Source organism: Myzus persicae, unplaced genomic scaffold (genome assembly GCF_001856785.1).
Source record: "Myzus persicae strain clone G006 unplaced genomic scaffold, MPER_G0061.0, whole genome shotgun sequence".
Taxonomy (NCBI): domain Eukaryota; kingdom Metazoa; phylum Arthropoda; class Insecta; order Hemiptera; family Aphididae; genus Myzus; species Myzus persicae.
The window spans coordinates 39,029-61,478 of NW_019103937.1; the positions used below are offsets into that span (position 1 = coordinate 39,029).

The window sequence follows — 22,450 nt, forward strand, 5'->3', positions numbered from 1 at the left end:
AATTAATGAAAAAAAAAAAAATCTTAAGTTGTTTTCTGGGAAAATTGAAAATGTGTAAAGGCTGCATTCCTCATTGAATAAAACGTTGGTATATTTAAGTTTTTACATTTTTGTGATGAAAAAAAATGGCAAGGGCCGGGTCAAAATATAGATTTCCCGGGCCAAAATGTTGCCCCAGTCCGCCCCTGTACCTATACTGTCGAATTTGTATTTTACTTCATATATAATGATAATATATTGATGTACAATGTAAAATATAAATATATATATTAAAGCCTCGCCAATCACCATTATTGCAGACGAGATATCACATGAAATTGTAATCGGTGTACTTGACAATTCTATCAATTTTTTTAATGTCATATGTATTTACATAGGTTACAATTATATACAAGATGTACAACAAACAATTCATACAAAGGCTAGTAGATAGTGGAAACGTATATAAATAAATTACACATTTACACAATACATACAAAATACAATCAATCGATATCCGAACACAGCAGATACAACGTAGTACCTAATATAGTATTTTAATTTTATGAAAATCAATACTATTTTTAAGAAATATTTTATAGGTTTGAGTCTTCGAGAAGACGAGAAGTCACTCATAATTGTTGTAAAATTATGCCTATACATTTGGTTGTAGTAGTTGGAGTAACAATTTATTTAGTTGTATCAAACAATGTGTTAAGTTGAGAGTACTAAAATTAATTATTAATTAGTTACAAATTATGACCACATTGACTTATTTTATAGCAAAATATATTATTTTTTAACTATCTATAAACAATAGTATCTCAAATTAAACAATATGAACATATATAAAATGGTTGATGGTTGATGACAAATATTGAATACTTACAGCAACAAATCAATGTTTAAATAATTTTAATTGTACATATAATAATATAGATATGTGGTTCTATCAACCATATACTATTTAGACATTTAGTACAAGTACCTATATATAAAACAATATAATTATAAAACTGACTACCCATGACAGTATCTTTAGGGGGGGGGGGGGTAAAAACTGACTATCCGTATTAATGTTGGTACTTGAAATGTTCACCCTAAGGTATTTTCGATTTTAGTAAGTTTTTTTTAATTATTGTAGATAAAAGATGATTTACTCAGTCAAATTTATGTAACAAAACCTCGAAAATTTAATACAAAGTTCCTTATCATTACTTGAATTTAAAAAAATGAGCATAAATTCACAACTTTTTACGAGCGTCTGAAGAATAAGAATGTTAACAAAATTACAAAAATTTGCAAATCATTTTGAGTTAAAAATGCATGAAAACTTTTCTTTTTATAGGTATCAAGGATTTGAAAATTTAATATAAGATTCCCCATAAGTAATAGTAATCTAAAAATATTTTTATTATATAGACCGTCTTAGCTCAGAATCGTTTTTCGTAAACAATAATTTGATACAATTTAATTCAAATTTAACACATCCATTACAGTGACTAACACGACGCCTAACGTGCAGCAAACCGTTACCCACTATAGTCCATCTCCTTTTGTTGTGCTTATGGCACAGACTTGGTCCGTGTTTTATGGCCATACACTTGAACCATGAACTTGTACATTTATCATCACGTTGGCATATTATATATGTAAAAGTAGATAAATAGACGATTTGTCACTGTAAAAAACCAGTCCATGAACGTTTCGTCCTCGTCAATTATTATTATTAAGAAAGAACATATTTTGGTCCCCAGGACTCAACCATTTTTTAAATGGTATTGAAATATTTAGTTTAAAATAAATAATGACTGAAATATCAAAACGTAAATAATTATGCAAATGTATATTTGCATTTTGTACTGTACCTATAAATGTATAACAAAATGTTTATATAGTTTATTTACTTACATTATTAACAAAAATATGGTTTCAGGCTGGATACACGTTTTTTGTTTCTGACCGATTTTTCATAAGATTTTCATTTTCATGGTTACTCTTTAATAAGAACATATTATTTATGATTCATAGATTTACCTAGTTGAGGAAAAATATCGAATACCGTGTTATGACGGATTTGGTTTCTAAACTAATAATTTGACTGATGATAATAATTGTTGGTATCCTATAATGACATACGTGATATATTTTACAATATTTCAAAATTTTTACTGACATTTTACGTTCTATAAAAATTATTTAAATAAAAAATAAAATATTGATTTAAATTACCGGGGTCTAGATGTTGAGACGTCCTATTATCTTAATTCCCGGGGACTGGTTTTTTTTTTACCGGGACGAAACGTCCGTGATTCGTAAGTGTGTCACATGCAGTCGCTTGAATTCCATTCACAGAAATTCGTTCAGCAGGAATGTATAGTTCAAGTGCAATATCACAGAATATACTTAATCTATCCTACAGTGGTAATACTTCGTTCGGGTAATCGGGTGCTATAACCTACCGTCGTTTACTATTGACCTCCTTCTGATCAGGCCACCCACATCTCAGTATCCGAAAGTGGATGACGGAGAATGGAGATGGATTGGAACTTATAGAAAGCATAAAAGTGTTGGTTTTATAAGTGTAAATTAAGATAATATAAGTCATAAAATAATTGTATTAGCTAATTCACAGAATTATTACGTGGTTCCTAGACTCTTAATAGTTCATAAACGAAGTAAATAATTCATTTATCATTTAGAGATAGTGCCATACTTTTTTTACTACGAGTTTAATATTTACGTTCAAACATTTTGCACCAATATATGCATCCAATAATCATCTTATGTCATACCTACCTCGTAACTCGTAAGATTAATGACACATAATTACATAAAATATTAATGAATATACACAGACCAATAGACAATACAAAAAATTAAAGCTATTTGCTTAGGTATTTTAATATTTACAATTGTTTATTCAGTGATTTAGTTTAAAGCCATGTCCCAGTCTTGATTTGTCTTGCACTTTGTAGCGCCTTAACCTACAGTAGTCCAGTGGTGGCGAATGTGTGCTACAAAAAACCAAAGAAGGGGAACCTGTTCGCTACCACTTCTATGCTACCACACAACAGGTTGTCCCAAGAATTTTTTGTAAACACGAAACAGGTACCAGTTGCTACCTGCTATCACTTTTTAGTTTTTCCTTGTACTAATAATATTATCGACTATTATCGAGTTTATTTACCTACTTATCGTTCATTGTTAGTGTCGTGTTGGTGTTTTTCTTTAAAATGATAAACTTTCGATCTTTGCGTATTGAACATTGAACATAATAATATACTTCAATTTGGATGTGATCATAAATTATTGTTTATGTAATACCGAAATTGTTTTGTCTAGTGTATGTAAGTATCTCATACTTATTTACCATATAATATATTGTATGCAACTATTCACAATACAAAAAAAAAAATATACCACTTTCTAATGGTTTCTCTTTTTAAATTTATTTAATAACTAAAATGTGTAAATTATTTGATGAAGATTTGTTATGATTGTTATTACTTATTTTTATTTTAGACCTAACCAGTGTGGATTCTTTCACATGATCGCAAAATTATTTATGTAGTCTAACATGTCCATTTGTACATAGATGTTTTATAATGTCTTGTGTTAGTGGACTACCAAAAAATTACAATGGCCAAAACACTGCAATCAGCCAGAAACAAAATGTGGTAATACCACCTAAGTATCAACCACCACCAAGTCCTAATCGTCAATATAATGTACAACTAAGCAATTATCCATCAGCTAATATTGACAGGTAAAAATTAATAGTTAAAATATTTTGTTATGTACCCTAAAAAATATTTACATAAAAGCACACATTTTGAACTGTGTGGAGACAATATTTATTGAAAATGTAATGATAAAGTCTTAAAATGGATGTCAATAATTATAGGAGGCAACAAGGTGAAAAGCCATATGCTAATACTGCCGAAAATCATAGATATAGAACTTTGCCAGGAGAGCAACCATCGGATATGCTGAAGTTTGTACGAAAAATAGATTCGGACAGTTCAAGCAAGATATCTCCAGATCAGGTTAGATTCTACTTTGTTTCCATCATTCCATCAAAGTATAATTTTTTAATATCTTAACTAAATTGTTTAAGGTGGGGCAGTTGATGTCAGAAATTAATAGCTTAAAGGAAGTGAATCAAAGACTGAATGACGAAAATCAAGAGTTACGAGATTTATGTTGCTTTTTGGATGATGATAGACAAAAAGGACGAAAACTAGCAAGAGAATGGCAGAGGTTTGGAAGATATACAGCTTCTGTTATGAGACAAGAAGTTGCTGCATATCAGGTGAAATTAAGACATCTAGAAGCCAAACAGCAGCATCTCATTGAAGACAACATTGAACTTAAGGTTTTTCTTTATTGTAAACTACCTATTTGCTGTGTATCATAAATTATTTTATAATTTTGTGTATTAGGAATTGTGTTTATACTTGGATGAAGAACGCAGTGGTCCAAACCGATTGAGGGATAACTCTGTATGTAGAGTTTGTGGAAATTCTACAGGTTCTGGAAATATACCTGAAGAACTACATAGAAGAGATGAAGGTGATGGAAGTAGCTCTTCGACGAATGCTGATGAAAATATGATAACTGGTAATCAGAGTCAGAGCTCATATCATAGACAATTACATCAGTCAAATGGTTGGCAATATAGTTAATTATTATCATATTATTATAGGAATATCAAATATGTATTTATTTTTATAGATCAAAATTTACCACCAGACCAAAGATCATTGAATTATATTAGACAACTTGAAGCCAAGGTTAAAGAGTTAGAAGATGAAAAAACTAAACTATCTAAAAAAATGATTCAAGAAGAAAAAATTGATCAAAAAATTAATAACTGGAATACTGATGGCTCTTTTCCGGTAAGTTATTTTAGATAAAAATAGAATGTTTTGTTTTATAAGGATGACTGTTTTTTTTTTTTGAATATATTATCACGTTTTGAAGCAAATAATCTATTTTAATCTTCAAATTATAAAGGGTTTCTAGATACAAATTTATATGATTTAATAATCGTGAAAACTAATAAAAAACAGTACAAAAGTGGAACTATTTACAGAACACGTTTTTGGACAAAATTTTATTTTGTTTTGTGGCATTCGGAGAGGAATAATCATACAGACTTCAAACTTTCACAAAATATTCATGCTAGCATTTATCATAGACAATCCTTTTTTTAGTGCCATATAAAAGTTGATGTGTACTATAGAACCATGTTCATTTAGGGTGGCCGATGGTAATAAATGATCAACTATAGGCACCGTCAGCCAACAGGTTTAAAAAAAATTCTGAAATTTAGGCAAAATGTTATTTTTGAAACAGTTATGAATATATTCAGCAAATATTAAAAGAAACTAAAAATTGATTAATTAGATCTATGTTCATGTTTTTACCCTTATAATTAGTTTTTTTTTTAATGTTCCAACCAAACCTATATTAATATTATTATTCTTGTTGTTATTTTAATAATATTAGAATGCTATTACTAAATTTGTTAAACAATTAAAGATATTTTAAACTTAGTAGTTTTTGTGTTCCAAATAATTTAAGTTATTTTTATATTATGTTTATCATAGAAAATGACACATCCTGAATCGGTTTTGACTGCACTTCAAGTACTAGAGTTACGTGAACAATTAGAAGGCAAAGGTGACGAGAACTGTAGTGGTGTAGACATGGAAGACGAAGAAAAGGCATTACTTAGAGAAATGTGCAATGTAATAAGTCAAATTTATTAATAAATACAATTATCTACAAAAATTAATTAAAAATATTTGTAGGTGGTATGGCGAAAACTGGAAGATGCTTAATAATTTGGAAGACATTGTTACAGTGGATTAATATTTTGAATTCATATTAAGTTATAACTATGATCAAAAATCATTTAATTGTGATTTTGCTTTTACGTTTTTTTAGAATAATTTTTAATATTTAGTACCTGTACTATTAAATGTTAATAGAGAAGTATTTTGAAATAAAAAACTTAAATTTCAGTCCTATCTTGAATTTTTATAATTTTATCTAACAAAAAGTAATTTTTACTATATAATTTGTAATTTTATAGTGTTTTATTCACATATTTTATATTATGTACAATGTACATAATTTTAAGTTGAAATTCATCATATATATTTATTCTAGATTAAGTTTAAACTAGTAATAGTTAGATAAATATTATTAATTCATTTTTTTTTTAATTACGTAAATACAATTTTGTATTAATACATTTTAATAAATCATTTAATTTTCTCTTAACTAATACATAATTTTAACATTATCTACTCTAATACTCAACTTTTTTATATTATTTAGTAAATTTTAATATGGTTCAAATACTTTTCACAATTAGCTACATTTTGTGATGTATATATTTCATAAATTCAATTCCGTGACTGATACTTAAGGAGACCACCAAAAATCACCTTTTTTAAAAAAAAATGTCCATAACTGATTAAAGATACAGAATTCATTAATTCTTACATTATGGTTTTAAAAATTTTTCTCCCAGTACTAAACGTAATACTTAATAAAATTTAAATTTAAAATTACCAATTGATCATAAACAAAATGTATTGTTAGTTATTTAAAAAAATATCTATATAATATATTATAATTAGAGAGTAATAAACTAATATATATGTATAAGAATAAAAATAACACAAATAAAAATGTAATGTATACTTATAATCAATTTTGAAAGGAAACATTAATTTATTTGACATAATAATTATCATAGTATTAATGATACATTTGCAATAAAAATAAAACACTATAATAAAAGTAAACATTTCAAATTAATAAACTATTTTAAATTTATTTCAAAAAGTAATTTCTGTTTGTTTTTTCAAAATAATTTATTTAAAAAATGTTTTGTTTTAAAATTGTCTATGAATACTTAACAAATTCTTATACCTAACAGTTATGACACTACCCATGTTGAAAATATTATAAACAATCAAAACAATTTGTTAAATCTTTGAAAGTACAATTTGTATGTATACTCTTTTATTATATCTACATCTATTGCCATTAAACATTTAGTAAAAAATTATTTGTTAACATTATCATATTAGATTAAGATAACATTTATAAATTATTTATGATCCTATTAATTTTAGTTTGTGTTAAACTACAAATAATTAAAATATTCATGATCTTTTGATTTTACTTGTTGGAAAACAATAATTATAAATCTTTTTTAATCAGTATTTACTATTTTAATTGTTAAAACTAACTATTAATTAAAATCCTTTGTAAATAATGTACTGTAATTAAATTTTAAGTTAATTTTTTTATAGTTTCACATTATTTATCATTCTATTTTATACATTCATTGTAAATATGAGATCATTCATTATTATGTCGTTTCTTGCCATTGCAATATTTAAAATGGATATAATTTGTTACAGTTATTGATACAAAATATTTATTTTTCATGTTGACTTAACTTGAAAATAAATCATTGAAACATATTATACTCTATGATTTATTCAATAAAGTTATATTTGTGTTTATAAATAACATTCAATATACATGTATACTTGTTATTTAATTTCAATTTTCCGTTTTCTATCATCCCAAGTTTGTTACTTTATGTTTGCTTCCAAAAAAATTAAGTGATAATCTAAAAGGTATATTTTTAGTAAAATTGAAGTAACAACTATTCATTTTTTGTTGAAGGTAATAGTGTCTTAACTTTTGGTTTCCTCTACAAGTTGAGTAGTTTTGAAATATAAATATTATTTTATGGTTGAATCATAAAATAGATTATATAGCATTGGCGCATTGCTATATGTGGTAGATTCTTAACAATGAAATGCATTTTTTAGAATTCTTTAAATAAATATTTGGAATAATAAGTACCTATATAACTTATTTATGCAAAAATGTATGTAATACAGCAAAGTTATTTGAGTAATTACATAGGTACATGCTCAAAATGATAGTGTGGGTAGGATGTTTAGATGATTATTATTGATTTGTATATTTTAGCCATTATTAGGTAGTGTGAATTTAATTGTTGCCAATCAAAATTATTTAAACACATTAAACCAATTACAAATATAAGTTAACCAGAAAGGTTAAATGTCAAATTTTCACACAGCATCCACATTAAGTATTTATGATGTACCTATGCATGTATCATTGATATCAATATTGCTGAAATAGGTCAGCTTTAATATTTTTAATTACTGTATCTTACTAGTGGCCTTAATGTTTTATGCATCAGCATCATTAAATGTACACACAAAATTAAAATATTATGTGTTGCGATTATTACTTTTCTATGTGTTATTCACTTACCATTGATTAGGTAGGTATTCATATTTATCTCATCGATTGATTTTCTTATTTTGTTGTAATTTAAAAAACGAAAACCCGTGGACACCAGAAATTTTCAACAAATATTTGCATTTTCATATTAAATAAGAATATAATACAATTCTCAAAATATTTCAACTCCTTTCAAACTATATATATTTTTAATTTTTTGGTTTTTATTCTTAAACTGTCGATAAAAAAATTGTTCATGTATCAAACAATTCGAAAATGTAATGATAATTATAATGTTTTTCGTAATTTATTATTGTAGGAATTAAAAAATTATTAAAGATCAGAGTCAAGATTTTTGTTATAAGCATTTGAAGTTCAACATTAGTCAGAATCACGAAAATTTGCAAATCATTTAGTAGGTATAGTTAAAAATATATTAGGTGTTTGATTTTTCTAGCTAAGGAATGAACATCATGTACAAGTTTGAAGTTTTCTACTTTCTCAGAAGGTACACGCTGACACACTAGGCAAAAAATCCAAAAACTATGTACCCAGATATTTCTCTTCGGCGCCAAACGTACCTACCTATCAAGGTGGATAATGGATTATGGATATGTATCCTTGATATCAGTGGCGCACCCAGGGACGCTAACAGGGCCATAACTCCCCTCTCAGGTTGACCATGTTTATTTTAGCCTATATTATATTTGAAAAAAGATTTTACGAAAATTCTATAGCCCCTTACAGCCCCAACAAAATGTCTGACTATGCCACTGCTGTCTGCTTGTGGTATTTACTATATTCATGATCGTGACCAAACAAATAAACTCAATGAAATATTTTGTGCAAGACCGGGATGATTAATATTTACATTATTTACAATAACAATATAACATAAATACACAATTGACAATATTAATATTATCATAATATAGCCGTTTGGAGGCGTTATGGAGTAGTAACCACGGTTTAAGATAGTGGTTGTAATAGACTGGTCACTGGTGTATATGGCGGGGCTGTAGTAAATTTTGCACAGAAAAATCACAATGGCTAATGCCCATTTGGGCCGAATATTTTAGCACATTATATTGTACAGCAACACCACACTGCACTGCGAAATAGACAGAGTCGTCCTGCATCGATGCACTATTGCACTGTCTGCACCATAGAGTAAAGAATGCACTGTTGTTACTTGTTGTAAAGTCCTGTTCGCGAGGATAGCAGCTGCTTGTAGTTCGCGTTCCCTGGCGAAAACCGTAACATTATTATTATTATTATAATATAATATTATACGGTCGTAGGTACCCGCGACCCGCCCGCGTCCCTGACGTCATTCGTCCGTGAGTGTGAGGCCGTGACCGACACCGACCTACCTACCGTGTGTTTGTGTTCGTACTCGCTTCGCAGGCGACAGTCTTCGCGTCCGTGTGTCGTCGCTTCATTTCAGTTCGCAGTTCCGCACCGAATGTGAGTGATAATTAATGATCATTTCTCACTGTTATCGAGTATTCGAATTGTGAGTGAGCGCTAAAACAGGTGAGCCCTCAGTTCTACGTAATATTACAACAATATGAAATAGTATTTATTTTTATTTTTTTTCGTTACACTATTTTCAATACATAATCATTAATCATTATTTTGATGCACTAAATTTTAGTTTACGAAGGTCCTGTACTTTCATTTAATCGATTAATTGTTTCGCTCTACCTATAAGTACATTTTTTTTTTGCAATGATTCCATCTGTTTGAAGAGGGAGTCAGTGAGCGTAAGTGTAATCATTATTAGGTATTTCATAACACATTTCCACGATACGAAATATTGATTGTACTAAAAAAATATGTTACTTATTTAAAATGTTCATATTTAATTATTAAAAAACTTACCCTAATTGATTCTACATTTTCAGTTTTTTTTTTCATTTTAGCATATCAAAATGGGAATGAGCAAGAGGACAGCACTGCTGTCAGCAGTCATAGTAACATTCGGTCTTGGTACATTGTATTTTGGGTAATTATAAAATATTAATATTACAGTAATTACCGAGGTAATTACATTATTGCACCTTCTTCATGAATTTACTACAGAAATATTGTATAGGTAATTAAATGGTTTTGTTCATCTTACAGATTGACTATGAAAACTCCGCGCCCTACAAAAGATCCTAATAGTTGGGACATACTTATATTCACCCAAACGTGGCCAAATACTTTATGTTATACGTGGAAAAGTAGTAATCCTGCACACACATGCAACTTGCCTTCCGACAAGAATATTTGGACAGTTCATGGCCTATGGTTTGTATAGTTTTTATTTCTAATTTCTAGTACCTATGGTAGAAATAAAAAAATTTTATACTTTTATGATGCCAGACAAATGGTCCAGTGACTGACACTAGTTAAAACACAATTTTATTTTACAGTTTAATTCTGTCCTATTGATTTTCCAAAGTGGCTAAAAGCAGACTTTATGTCTATATTTAATTTACTTATATTTTTAAGAAATGAGTACCTATCGAGACGGAGACATGATTTGGTCTAACCAAACACCAAAGATAAACAAAGTTGTGGAAGATTCCCATTCCATAATTGGCAAGCTATTACCTCCAACTCATCACTCAATTTCCTTTATATTTATAGACAGTTAAAACAAAACTGTTAATATTCTCCCTAATACATGAAACGTAAAAAAAAATATATCATGAATCTTATTAGAGCTGGGCAGATAGTGTTTTTCTTTTTTCTTTATTATTAATCCACATTTGGATTATCTGTATTGAACAAATTTAAAATTTAATCCTGGACTAAATCAAAATTGGACTTCTTTCATTGAACCTACAGTCTTTCAAGTATTTAAATTTTGTCTTGCTAGTTGTTTCATTTCTTTTAGAATAAGATGTTATTGGGTTATGAGAATAAATTTGAAAGCGATGAAAATACATTTTACCATTGCATTTAAAATATTTTGTTAACTTAGCTCCCAATCCTTCCTAGTACTTTACATTTAATGCTGAAAATCAATGTTAAATATCCATTTTTTTTTCAGGCCTACAAAACTTGGAACCATAGGCCCAGGATTTTGTAACAAATCTTTGGTGTTTAATCCTGATTCTATTTATGGCATAAAAGACAAATTAAATCAATATTGGACAGATATAGAGATTCCACCTAAAAATATTACAGAAGGAAATTCTTCAAGCATAGAGACAACGCATAAAAAACAAAGTATTTATTTTCACGAATGGGAAAAACATGGTACGTGTGCCGTAACACTACCTGCCTTAAACTCAGAATTCAAATACTTCTATCAAGGAATTGAGTGGTCTGAAAAGTACAATATGAGAGACGTTTTAGACAAAAGTAACGTAAAAATAAATAGTACTTTAAATGTAGCTGATTACTGGAAAGCTGTTAAGTCTGTTTTGAAAACAAATGCATGGATTGAATGTGCTACTAAACATGTAAGTTTATAGTTTTATTACATAATAATATTTTCTATAATTAATATACATAACAAATAATTTTAATAGTAAATTTAATAAATTATGTGATTAACTATTTTTGTAGGATACAAAGGAACAAATGTTGGCCGAAATAAGAATATGTTTTGATAAAACTTTAAAACTAATTGATTGTGATGGCATTATGAAACCTAGACAAGGGCCAATGAAGAAGTCTCACACATTGACTAATTGTGATACAAAAAAACCTATTTTGTACTTGGATCATGTTCCAGAACAGAATATTTCTACTAATGCTAATTCTACCAACTCTAATTCTACTTCTACAGACTCTATTCTTACAAACTCTAATTCTACTATTGATGAGTAAATTACAATTATATTTATTGACTAAAAATTTTGCTTTTTTTATTCCATCAATTCTGGGTTAAATAAAATTAACACAATTTATGTATGTATACTGCTACTAATCGCATGGTGATAAAAATTTTTTTTAAAAAATGTGCAACAACCTTCCAAAATACTATGTTTTCAGGCACTCAAAGCTGTTGTACAGGTTAAAACGAAAAGTATTTGATCACTCAGATGAGTGGACAACTAAAAGTCCTCGTCACTTTAACAGATCACATTCATATCAGCCTCGCCCAAATACATATAATCAAAATTTAAATCGATCAAATTCATACCCTTATATACAACGGTACATATTTATTTGTTATTCATTTAATACATTTGTCGTTTAACACAGTAAAAATCTTAACCATTATTTTCAAACATGAAATATTAATCATTAATATTATTTAAATATTTTCTATTTGAAAAGTGTGTCCTGCTGGAACAATAAAGGTACCTAATAATAGTAATAATTAAATCAATATTCTAAGAACTCGACTAAATTACTAGTCTACAAGTCTAGGTACATGGTATTTATTTTCAAATTCCTAAATTGGATAAATCAATTTCAATATTTATAATAAAGCCAAACAGAGTACCTAATCCACCTGGTGTTGGGCACTATTTTATTTTATTTGAGTTAAAATATTTTTTAGAAATTACTATTCTTGCTTTGCTCATCTTGGTGCAGGGTGGTGTAGTAGTAATGGTGAAAGCAATGATATATCATTAGAAAAATAGATTCTAGAAGCTCTAGATAGTACTTGCTCATTTTTCTTCAAAATTGTTCAATGCCTATTAGTAATCTTCCCTTGTGTTTGTGTTTGTGTAATTATAATAATATTTTTTTTTTGTTGACATGAAGGATTATAGTTGATTTGTTCACACATCTATTATTTAATTTTATAAGTATTCTCAATTGTTAGATTTTGTACTTTTGCATATACTTATACTTTATACCGTAGTGTATAATTTTTATTAACAAGTAATTAAAGTACTGAACACCTTCAATACAAGCAGTTGCTTATAGGTAGCTTACAAATTGTGTGTGTACTTGAAATGAGTAGTTGTTATTATGTTATTTTGTAAATTAAGTTCAATCCATTTCAATTTTTCAGTAAATTCTATAATACTATTCAAATCATAAAAATGTATGTGATTTTAATTAATAACGACTAATTATTATTAATATGAAGTATATTATGATTGTTATTTATTTATTCAAGTATATAAATGCCACAGAGGGCTAGAGTACAAAACATAATTATCACAATATTATATAATATATATGACAGTGGTTAACAATACTTAATTTACTATATATATATTGAATTATTCAAAGGTTATTTGAAAAAATTATTTGAATACTCATATATATTATGAAGAAAACAGAGTACCTAAAAGATTTTAATTTAGTTAAAAGTAAAATTAATACGAAAAAAATGTAGGACTCTTTTTAAATATTTAATTTTACATTAAAGTTTTACAGCCATTTTTCCATAAAAAATTGTTTAAACCAATAAAATATTTTATTTAAATCATAGTAATTTTTGTTACAATATACCTACTGTAATTGTCAGAACTAAGTAGGAAATTGGCATTATTCCTAATATATTTAAAATTATATAGTCACAATTTACTCAACTGTAGTCAATTTATTTTAACATTCAAACTTCGTTCAAATATTTATTTTAATAAAAATCCCTAATGCTGAACAATAGAAGTATGCAACCATTTCAAACAAAAAAAGTATGGGTTAACTCTACTACTAGTAGAACTTGGTTTTGTGGTAGGGTATTTTAACTTGCATAATAGTAGATACCCCAATAAATAAGATTATACAGAGTGATCCAATAAGTATGCTCACCCCCTTTTTTTCTTTATTAATGAAGTTTTTCAAAATCTGATTTTTGGAATCTTTAAATATACTCAAAGACCATATTTTCATATTCTTGAGATTTTTTGTGCCACTTAAAGAGTGTTCTGTGACGATACAAACCTTTGTTTTTCAAATAAGAACCCCACTTTTTTCCTTAAATTATTTAGCAGATAATTTTGTTGAGGATTTTGTGAAGCAAAATCAAAATTCAAACAGGTGGTTTTCTAGTTATTGGACAATTTGTACTAAGGATAATAGTCCATAATAGGGATATACTTATACAGTTCTATACATGTAATAAGAAAAATAACTAAATGAATCAAGAAGGATTTTACTTACTATTTACCTAAGTGTTTGACTATATAAATATAAAATGACTTATTATTTTATATTATGTGTATTATAGACTTAAGATAACAACGTATATTGTATAAGCATATCCTTCTTCCCTATTATAAACTATATTATCCTTAGCACAAAATGTGTAACAACTAGAAAACTACTCGTTCGAATTTGGATTTCAATACACCAAAATTCCCAAAAAATTATCCGCTTAATAATTTATAGTAAAAAAGTGGGGTTCCCATTTGAAAAACAAAAGTTTGTATCACCACAGGACACTCCTTAAGTGGTACAAAAAATCTCAAGAATATGAAAACATGGTCTTTGAGTATATTTAAAGATTCCAAAAATCAGATTTTGTAAAACTTCATTATTAAAGAAAAAGAGGGGGGTGAGCATACTTGTTGGATCCCCCTGTATATTATTACCTTTTTAAGATAAATATACAATGTTTTTTAAAAATGACCTATTATACAATTTGTGTGTTTACCAGTGGCGAGCAACCTTTTTTTTATCAAGGACTATAAAAAAAAACCTTGGCGGATCAAAAGTTTTTAATTTATTTCTTTATTAATAAAATGAAATTGATGTTAGTGATGGATAGTGTTATTTATTGTTTGTGAAAAACTTAAATATTGAGGATGCTGCTACAATTTTTTTGTATATGATTAACATGCAGTATAATATATAATTGACAATAGGCAATAGAAATAGAAGAAATATTAATTTTTATTTTATTTTACGTGGGTATTAACTACCTAACTATATTTTTAGATAAATGTGAATTAATTTTTTTCAATTTTTATTTTATACATTCATGGTTAATGAATTATTGCGAGTCATAGTTGGCACTCCTATGTTACACAATTAAATATATATATAGTTCAATATAAATGTACCTAAATAAATAATTTTAAATAGTAACTATTGTTAAGGTTAAATAAAGTGGACACATAATATATTATATAATAGCAGTGGTGGACTAAATTTATTTTATTTATTCAAACGGGATAAACCCAATAACAATTTTTATAGTTATTACATTTGTGGACTTAAATCTATTTAAATGAATGATGGTAAAAAGTATTTACAAGTAGATATAAAAAAAATTACATGTTGGTATTAAAAATAATAATTTATTATGAACCAATACAAAACTATAATATTGAAAATTATAGGTAACAAAACAAAAAAGAAAAAGAAATAAGTAAGAAAAAAATAATTTATAAATAATAAGTAATATAATTACCATCATACATATCATATAATATGAAATGTATAGTATAATTAACAATTGTTCAAAGTTATATAATATCTAGGTTTCAGACGTACTGCATATTTGTTAAGAAAAACTTAATTATTCTTAAGCATATCAAAACAAATTTTTCTGTCATTGAGTGGACTCTAACTGATTTACTGATTTCAATTTAACAGAATTTTTTCTCAGAATCTTTATTTTGTTTGGTTTTTGTTTCATGTTTGGTCTTCTTTTCTCTTGTGTTCTCGCATATTATATTATAATCAAAAATACTATTGTCTAGTGATGGAGAAAAACCTTATTAATTAATTAAATTATGTATATTAATGTATTTATTATTGTATGCGTATAGCAAAGAATGGGATATATTGGTATTTTCTCAGTCATGGCCATATACTTTTTGTCACACTTGGACTGTTAATTCAAATACTCACACTTGCAACTTACCTGCCAATCGTAATCAATGGACAATACATGGAATTTGGTATTTATATGATACATCTATTTAACTAAAAATACAATGGGTTGTTTTAAATTTTTTTCCCTTATAATTTTTAGGCCATCTAAAATTGGTGCATTTGGTCCATTTTTTTGTAACAATGAAACAACATTTAATTTGAATGCTTTAGATAGCATTATTCCTGAATTAAAAAATCGTTGGACAGAAATTAAAGCTTCAAAGACATGGACATGGAAACAAGAAGGCGGACTGTGGAAATATGAATGGATGAAACATGGAACATGTTCCAAATCACTGTCAGCTTTAGATTCAGAATTAAAATATTTTAAACAAGGGTTAGAATGGTCTAAACAATATCCACTTACCAATTTATTGGAACAGGGAGGCATTAAACCTAACGGCAGTTATCCAGTAAATCAAATTTGGCATACTTTAAGAACTGGATTGGGCAAAAACCCACATATTGATTGTTATTATGAAAGTGTATGTTTTATGTTCAACATTTTTTATAACAAATAATAATTCATGTTATTATCTTTTTTAGCGTACCAACAAACCATATATTGATGAAGTGCGTTTATGTTTTAACAAATCGTTAGCATTGGTTGATTGTGATCCATTCAGAAGAAACAGCAATAGACCATCTACAAATTGTCCTTTGGATAAAGAAATATTTTACATGGGAGCTGTAGTTTAAACTTGAAGTATCCAGAGTATCCTCTTATTAAATTATAATATTATTAATATGTCTGCGGTGTGCTAAGATCAGTAAGATCTATTAAGATCTGAATAAAAGATTAATAGAATAAAATCATATAATATAGGCTATAGTGATATCACATTTAAATATAATATTTTTAATTCAATTTCAGAGTTACATTTTTAAATAAGTACAAAATATTCAAACATTATGATCTTGAGTAGTTGAGTATACAATTTAAGTAAATATTTTATGATAATTTTTATCGTAAAATACTAAAATGTACATTTTTAATCTTTCGCTAAATATTGACAGCTTTCTTTGTATTCTTCACATTTTAGTCTTATCATTTTTAATTTTTATGTATTTTGTATATTTTGTATTTCATTTTCATTGTTTATTCATAATATTGAAATTTGTATTATATGTTATATTCTCTAATTTTTTTTAAATGGTTAACCAATTTAACTTCTTCCTAACTTATAATCTATTAATTACAATATAATAAAGGTATCAATTATTTTAACAACTTAATGAATATTGCTAAAAGTTAAAAATACATTTAACTAAACACTTAATTATTGAAAAAAATGCTTAAAAAAACTATAGTTATGATTCAGATCTGTTCTAATATATATACTAGTTTTTTTTTCTCAGCCAATTTTATTATTAAATATTATGTAGGTAATTATTTTAATAAATTGTATTATAATTGTTTTTTACATTATCCTTATTCTTCTTGTCAACTATTCTTTTAAATATTAATTATCTATCATTAAATATTCTTAAAATCTCAACATTTTGTATTTTGCTTTGTTCCGTCTGGAGTTTTTTTTTTAAAGATGCAATATTCACTAGCTCATATTTATTAGTTTTTCTAGATCTTTCAAATTACATATGTCCAATTTACATTTGATTGATTTAACAGGAAATGTCATTCAATAATATCACTGAATATCTATAACTACCTACATCAACAAAAGCTCAATTAGACTAATAAACCTAACCATGCTAAAACGTCAATATAAAGTTGTAGCTATATAACCCTTCTTCACCCTGAAAAAAATGAAACATGAATGTAAAATACAGTGTTATATTGGTGTACCTCGGTGCATTAGTACAATTTTTAGATCAATAGGCATCTAATATTGTGAACATATTCTAGTTTTCAATGTATAACTAAAATTACCTGCATTTTAAAAAGTTAATAATAATATATTTTGTTGTGATAATGTGGTTACAACTTAAAATTGTCTACCCATAACATAGCACGCATATTATTCTGAAAGTAAAATCAATATTATTATTATTATTAAAATGTGCAATGTTATACATTAGTAAGATTTCCTCTTAAAAATCTATGATTATAAATATATTACATAGTATTTTATAATAAAAAATTTAAAACTTTGATAGGCTAAGATTGAGTTTAAGCGGTATAAACTATACCTTACGATTTTGCCCTTCCCTGAAATGTTTTCAACCGATGTCAGTTTCAAATGGTATTGCATAGATAATAATTAAATAATTAAATCTGAAATCAGTTCCACCAATGGAGTATAGGGGAGGGGTATTTTATTGTTAAAACACCCCCTCCCCCTTTTACAATTAACAGCCTAGTACTTATATGATTCAGATTTCTACAAAATATGTAGCCATATAAATGTGGTTATAACTTATATTTCTACATATTTGATGTAATTAATATGAAGAATTTGAAGATTGATACAATTATATAACTGTGAACAGAGATTATATAAACCTCCCCCCCCCACACCACATGTATAATGTATTATATTAAAATACAAAATAAAAACACCCCCATTATTTGTTACCTTGAACAATTACAAATAAGTGGTTTATAATAATATTTCATTCTAGTCATGTCTTATTTATGGATAACACATTTCACAAACAGATTAGAAATATTTGGTATTATTAATTGCTTACCTAACAATTAAGTTGCCGGAAAGTCGGAAAAATAATATTGTCTTAAAATATTTCTACATACCTAACGTCAAAACAAACAATCGACTTTTAGTTATAATACTTCTTTTGAAACAGTCTGAGTTTGTCTCGCTAAAATAAGGAACAAATTTCAAGTGGGTACCTACTTATATCCAGATAGTTAAATAACTCGTACATCCTACGGGCATCGTATACTGCAGTGTCCACCACGTCACCACCCACCTAAATTAGGTACCTATTGCCGTATACTTCTGCATAAGATAGAGATTGGCGCCACTGAAGGACGCCCCTGCAGGGTATATATTATTAATCCATCGAACGCATTATAAATTATAATTTAGATATACACCCAATATGATTTATGGTATCCAATGACCATTATAAATTATAGGTTCCTATAAAATGATTTGTCCTTAAGATGGCTCGTGCGCGTCTATGGCTTACACACGACATTGCAAATTTTGGTTCACTAGTTTCAATTGCGTGCTGTTACTTTTGATATTAGAGTGAATATAATATAATAAGATCAACATCAACTGTGCTTAAGCTTCGGCTTTTATTCGATATTTTAATTTTCCAGAGAGACGTGAGCGTTTTTAATTTGTGATATTTCACATACCTCCTTATATCTCGCTTGAAAATTAAAACATCGACTAAAAGCCAACGCTTAAGCACAGATAATGTTCTTACCTAAAAGTTTATTAATAGGTTAATTCACTCGAATATCAAAACTATCAGCACATTATTGAAACTGGTGAACGAAAATTCGGTATGTACTACTACTCATCCTTTCAACGTTTGTAAGACGGAGACAACAAACGCCACATGCGTAGGTAGTCAGGTAGTCTTAAGTTATAATTTAATTGTATTTTATTTTAACAGTACCTACCTACTTATATGGGTTTATCCATATAGCTTTATGTAGCTTATACCTATTTCCGATTCCGGAATAACACTGGCGTGTATGTAATATTATGAGTTGTTTCGCCATATAGTGGCCACTCGTGTATCGGAATATATTTCACGGTCCAAATATTAATAACAATAAAATTGAATTAACTGCAATCAACAAACCGTTCTATATAGTATACTGTAAACCTATTTAATATAAATAAATAATAACTAATAAGTAACTTGAGAAACTGTGGTAGTCATTTCAACAGCGATCTGGGCATCTGGCGTAAATAGGTACTTGCAAATTGCAGTCTATAATAATAATAAAATAATTTTCCTCAAAAGCATTTTCCTAAAATATACTTTCCCGGATTTGATTTTATTGAGGAACAATTTCCAGATAATATTTATTTTGTTCCTGACAAATATTTTCCTGAATTTTTAATTTTTTCCCGAAAATTAAGTGTTGCCATAATTTCCGATACCTATCCTATCCACCTTTATTAAACACCTACCGGTTTCAGGGGCAGACGTAGGCAACTATTTCTGACCGCGTATTTCGCCGAAATAAATCGAAGATAGACCAGAGCCAACCCGCTCCGATCCACTGGCCGGAATGGTGACTTATATTAACCACGGTTTAAGATATAGGTATCTAGATTCTAGGTGGGTATACCCTACGTCCCTACAGTACTTGATTTGAGAAAAAAATTAAAGTAAGATGCAAAAGTGTGAAAATATGTGTTTAGATTACTGAAAGTTTAAATATCTTATTGATTAAGGTTAAATAATTAGAAGGGGTATGCATAAATATTTTTAGACATTTCAACTGACCGAGAAGATATTTATTATATCTATTATCTATTTATGTATTTTAATTTAGTTAAAAATATGATAGAGATTACACATTCCATTTTTTTTAAACTCTTGTAGTTGTACCACAGTCATATAGATTATAAAGAGTGACGCATGCAAGCGGCTAACCGTGATATTTTCTTCTGGTCTGCAGTGGTGGATTTAGAGGGGGAGCTAGGGACACCAAGGGATATTTTTTAATGCTTTTCAAAATAAGTATCTGTATTCTATACCTATACTTGGATACTTTTAAAAAGAATTTTTTACATAGCCGTCCATCGGGAAATCAGGAATATCCAGATGGGTCTGTCCTTGTGTGAGCCAAATTATAATTATAAGATTAAAAAAAAAATTATTTTTTGTAAAATATGCATCCAAATATAACAATTTTTGGAGATCATGTATATGTCGCATCCACATAGTGAAACTACTCATTTCATGAACTGGATATCCAGATAGCGAAATTCGTCCAGATAGTGAATTTTGACGAAAATACATTATATGGACAATGGACATATCCATTTCATGAAATGGACAATACCTATATCGTGTATGTACTTTGTGTAATTATTATTTTATTATATAATGGTTCATAAACTATCATTATACATTTATACGTATATTATATTTAATTTTTCACGATTGATTAATATATAGGTAATTTTCTATATTGTTCTATACACAAAAATATAGCAATTATAGTCAATAAATTATACCATATTACATTATATTTTTATTTTATTTTTCATAAACCATACGTATATTATATTTTATAAACAACAGTGTTACCTATGTCCTATATTAAGTGTTATAAAATATTCATGAAATTAACTATAATTATAACCTAACCTACAGATCCCCCAAACATAATTTGCGTGATCACGGAACAAAAAAAAAAGGATTACATAAGCTTGGAACAAAATATGGTTTACTCAAAGGATGGTTCAGTAGTGAATGTTTGAAAAAATCAACAACTCAATTTCTCACTACTGATCAAGTTGATAAAAATGTTGAATTTTAGGTGAGAGAAATGATTAAAAAAATTTCAGGAGGGCAAGGATTTTTGTCTTGTTCGTGTAACGCAAAAAATCCTTGCCAATCAAGTAGGTGTACTTGTTTTAAAAATAATATGCAATGGAACAGTCGATGTCATAATCAATCGTCGTATAAAAATAAATAATAAGGAAAAAATGTATGTAAAGTTTAAGCCGTTTAAGGTATGTTTAAGTTAATCAATTAATTATTTTGTTAGGTAATAAAACAATAGAGAAATATAGGAAGTTAAATATTATAATTATAGTTAATTTCATGAATATTTTATAACACTTAATATAGGACATAGGTAACACTGTTGTTTATAAAATATAATATACGTATGGTTTATGAAAAATAAAATAAAAATATAATGTAATATGATATAATTTATTGACTATAATTGCTATATTTTTGTGTATAGAACAATATAGAAAATTACCTATATATTAATCAATCGTGAAAAATTAAATATAATATACGTATAAATGTATAATGATAGTTTATGAACCATTATATAATAAAATAATAATTACACAAAGTACACAATATAGATATTGTCCATTTCATGAAATGGATGTCCGTTTCATGAAATGGATGTTCATATAATGTATTTTCGTCAAAATTCACTATCTGGACGAATTTCACTGTCTGGATATCCAGTTCATGAAATGAGTAGTTTCACTATGTGGATGCGACATATACATAGGTATATTTATTAATGCAACGATAGGGAGATAGGTGTTGGTAGAAAAAAAATCATATTAAAATCATAGTATAAAATCATAGCCTATATAGGTTTATTGGGTACGTATATTATAATACATATTGGTATTGATACAATTGTGTTTTAATACAAATTACAATAATGACATTATGACAATATAGATGTACGAAAAATAACAATTTAGATACATGA

The 22,450-nt window shown here is 27.5% G+C and overlaps 2 protein-coding genes across 7 annotated transcripts; both read left to right on the plus strand.

The window, feature by feature from the left end:
- Positions 1-3,098: 3,098 nt before the first annotated feature.
- Positions 3,099-5,950, plus strand: LOC111036648 (coiled-coil domain-containing protein 85C). Of its 3 annotated transcripts, none has more exons than XM_022318758.1 (8): positions 3,099-3,329; positions 3,505-3,748; positions 3,887-4,028; positions 4,100-4,357; positions 4,425-4,602; positions 4,717-4,880; positions 5,595-5,735; positions 5,799-5,950. In XM_022318758.1, the coding sequence occupies exons 2-8, from the start codon at positions 3,588-3,590 to the stop codon at positions 5,826-5,828; spliced, it is 1,074 nt and encodes a 357-aa protein (XP_022174450.1). In that variant the 5' UTR covers positions 3,099-3,329; positions 3,505-3,587; the 3' UTR covers positions 5,829-5,950. The 3 variants fall into 3 exon arrangements, with proteins under 3 accessions (XP_022174450.1, XP_022174448.1, XP_022174447.1); XM_022318756.1 differs by having other exon boundaries at positions 3,103-3,325; positions 4,425-4,650; XM_022318755.1 differs by having other exon boundaries at positions 3,103-3,329; positions 4,425-4,650; positions 5,799-5,949.
- Positions 5,951-9,517: 3,567 nt separating this feature from the next.
- LOC111036643 lies at positions 9,518-16,948 on the plus strand. 4 transcript variants are annotated; one of them, XM_022318746.1, is made up of 10 exons: positions 9,691-9,828; positions 9,950-10,058; positions 10,218-10,300; positions 10,420-10,587; positions 11,336-11,750; positions 11,857-12,116; positions 12,286-12,450; positions 15,975-16,106; positions 16,181-16,565; positions 16,627-16,948. In XM_022318746.1, exons 3-10 carry the CDS (start codon positions 10,227-10,229, stop codon positions 16,777-16,779), a joined length of 1,752 nt encoding a protein of 583 aa, XP_022174438.1. In that variant the 5' UTR covers positions 9,691-9,828; positions 9,950-10,058; positions 10,218-10,226; the 3' UTR covers positions 16,780-16,948. The 4 variants fall into 4 exon arrangements, with proteins under 4 accessions (XP_022174437.1, XP_022174441.1, XP_022174439.1 ...); XM_022318745.1 differs by lacking the exon at positions 9,950-10,058 and having other exon boundaries at positions 9,518-9,828; XM_022318747.1 differs by lacking the exon at positions 9,950-10,058 and having other exon boundaries at positions 9,690-9,828; positions 10,200-10,300.
- The last annotated feature ends 5,502 nt before the right edge of the window (positions 16,949-22,450 follow it).

What these genes read in the sequence shown, in the direction of transcription:
- LOC111036643 (XM_022318745.1), top strand. Translation starts at nt 10,227, where the DNA reads ATGGGAATGAGCAAGAGGACAGCACTGCTGTCAGCAGTCATAGTAACA. An exon ending in TGGACAGTTCATGGCCTATG is followed by an intron (nt 10,588 to 11,335) that starts GTTTGTATAGTT and finishes TTTTTTTTTCAG; the next exon opens with GCCTACAAAACTTGGAACCA. An exon ending in TTGATTGTTATTATGAAAGT is followed by an intron (nt 16,566 to 16,626) that starts GTATGTTTTATG and finishes TATCTTTTTTAG; the next exon opens with CGTACCAACAAACCATATAT.
- LOC111036648 (XM_022318756.1), top strand. Translation starts at nt 3,588, where the DNA reads ATGTCTTGTGTTAGTGGACTACCAAAAAATTACAATGGCCAAAACACT. An exon ending in ACAATTACATCAGTCAAATG is followed by an intron (nt 4,651 to 4,716) that starts GTTGGCAATATA and finishes TTATTTTTATAG; the next exon opens with ATCAAAATTTACCACCAGAC. An exon ending in ATACTGATGGCTCTTTTCCG is followed by an intron (nt 4,881 to 5,594) that starts GTAAGTTATTTT and finishes TGTTTATCATAG; the next exon opens with AAAATGACACATCCTGAATC.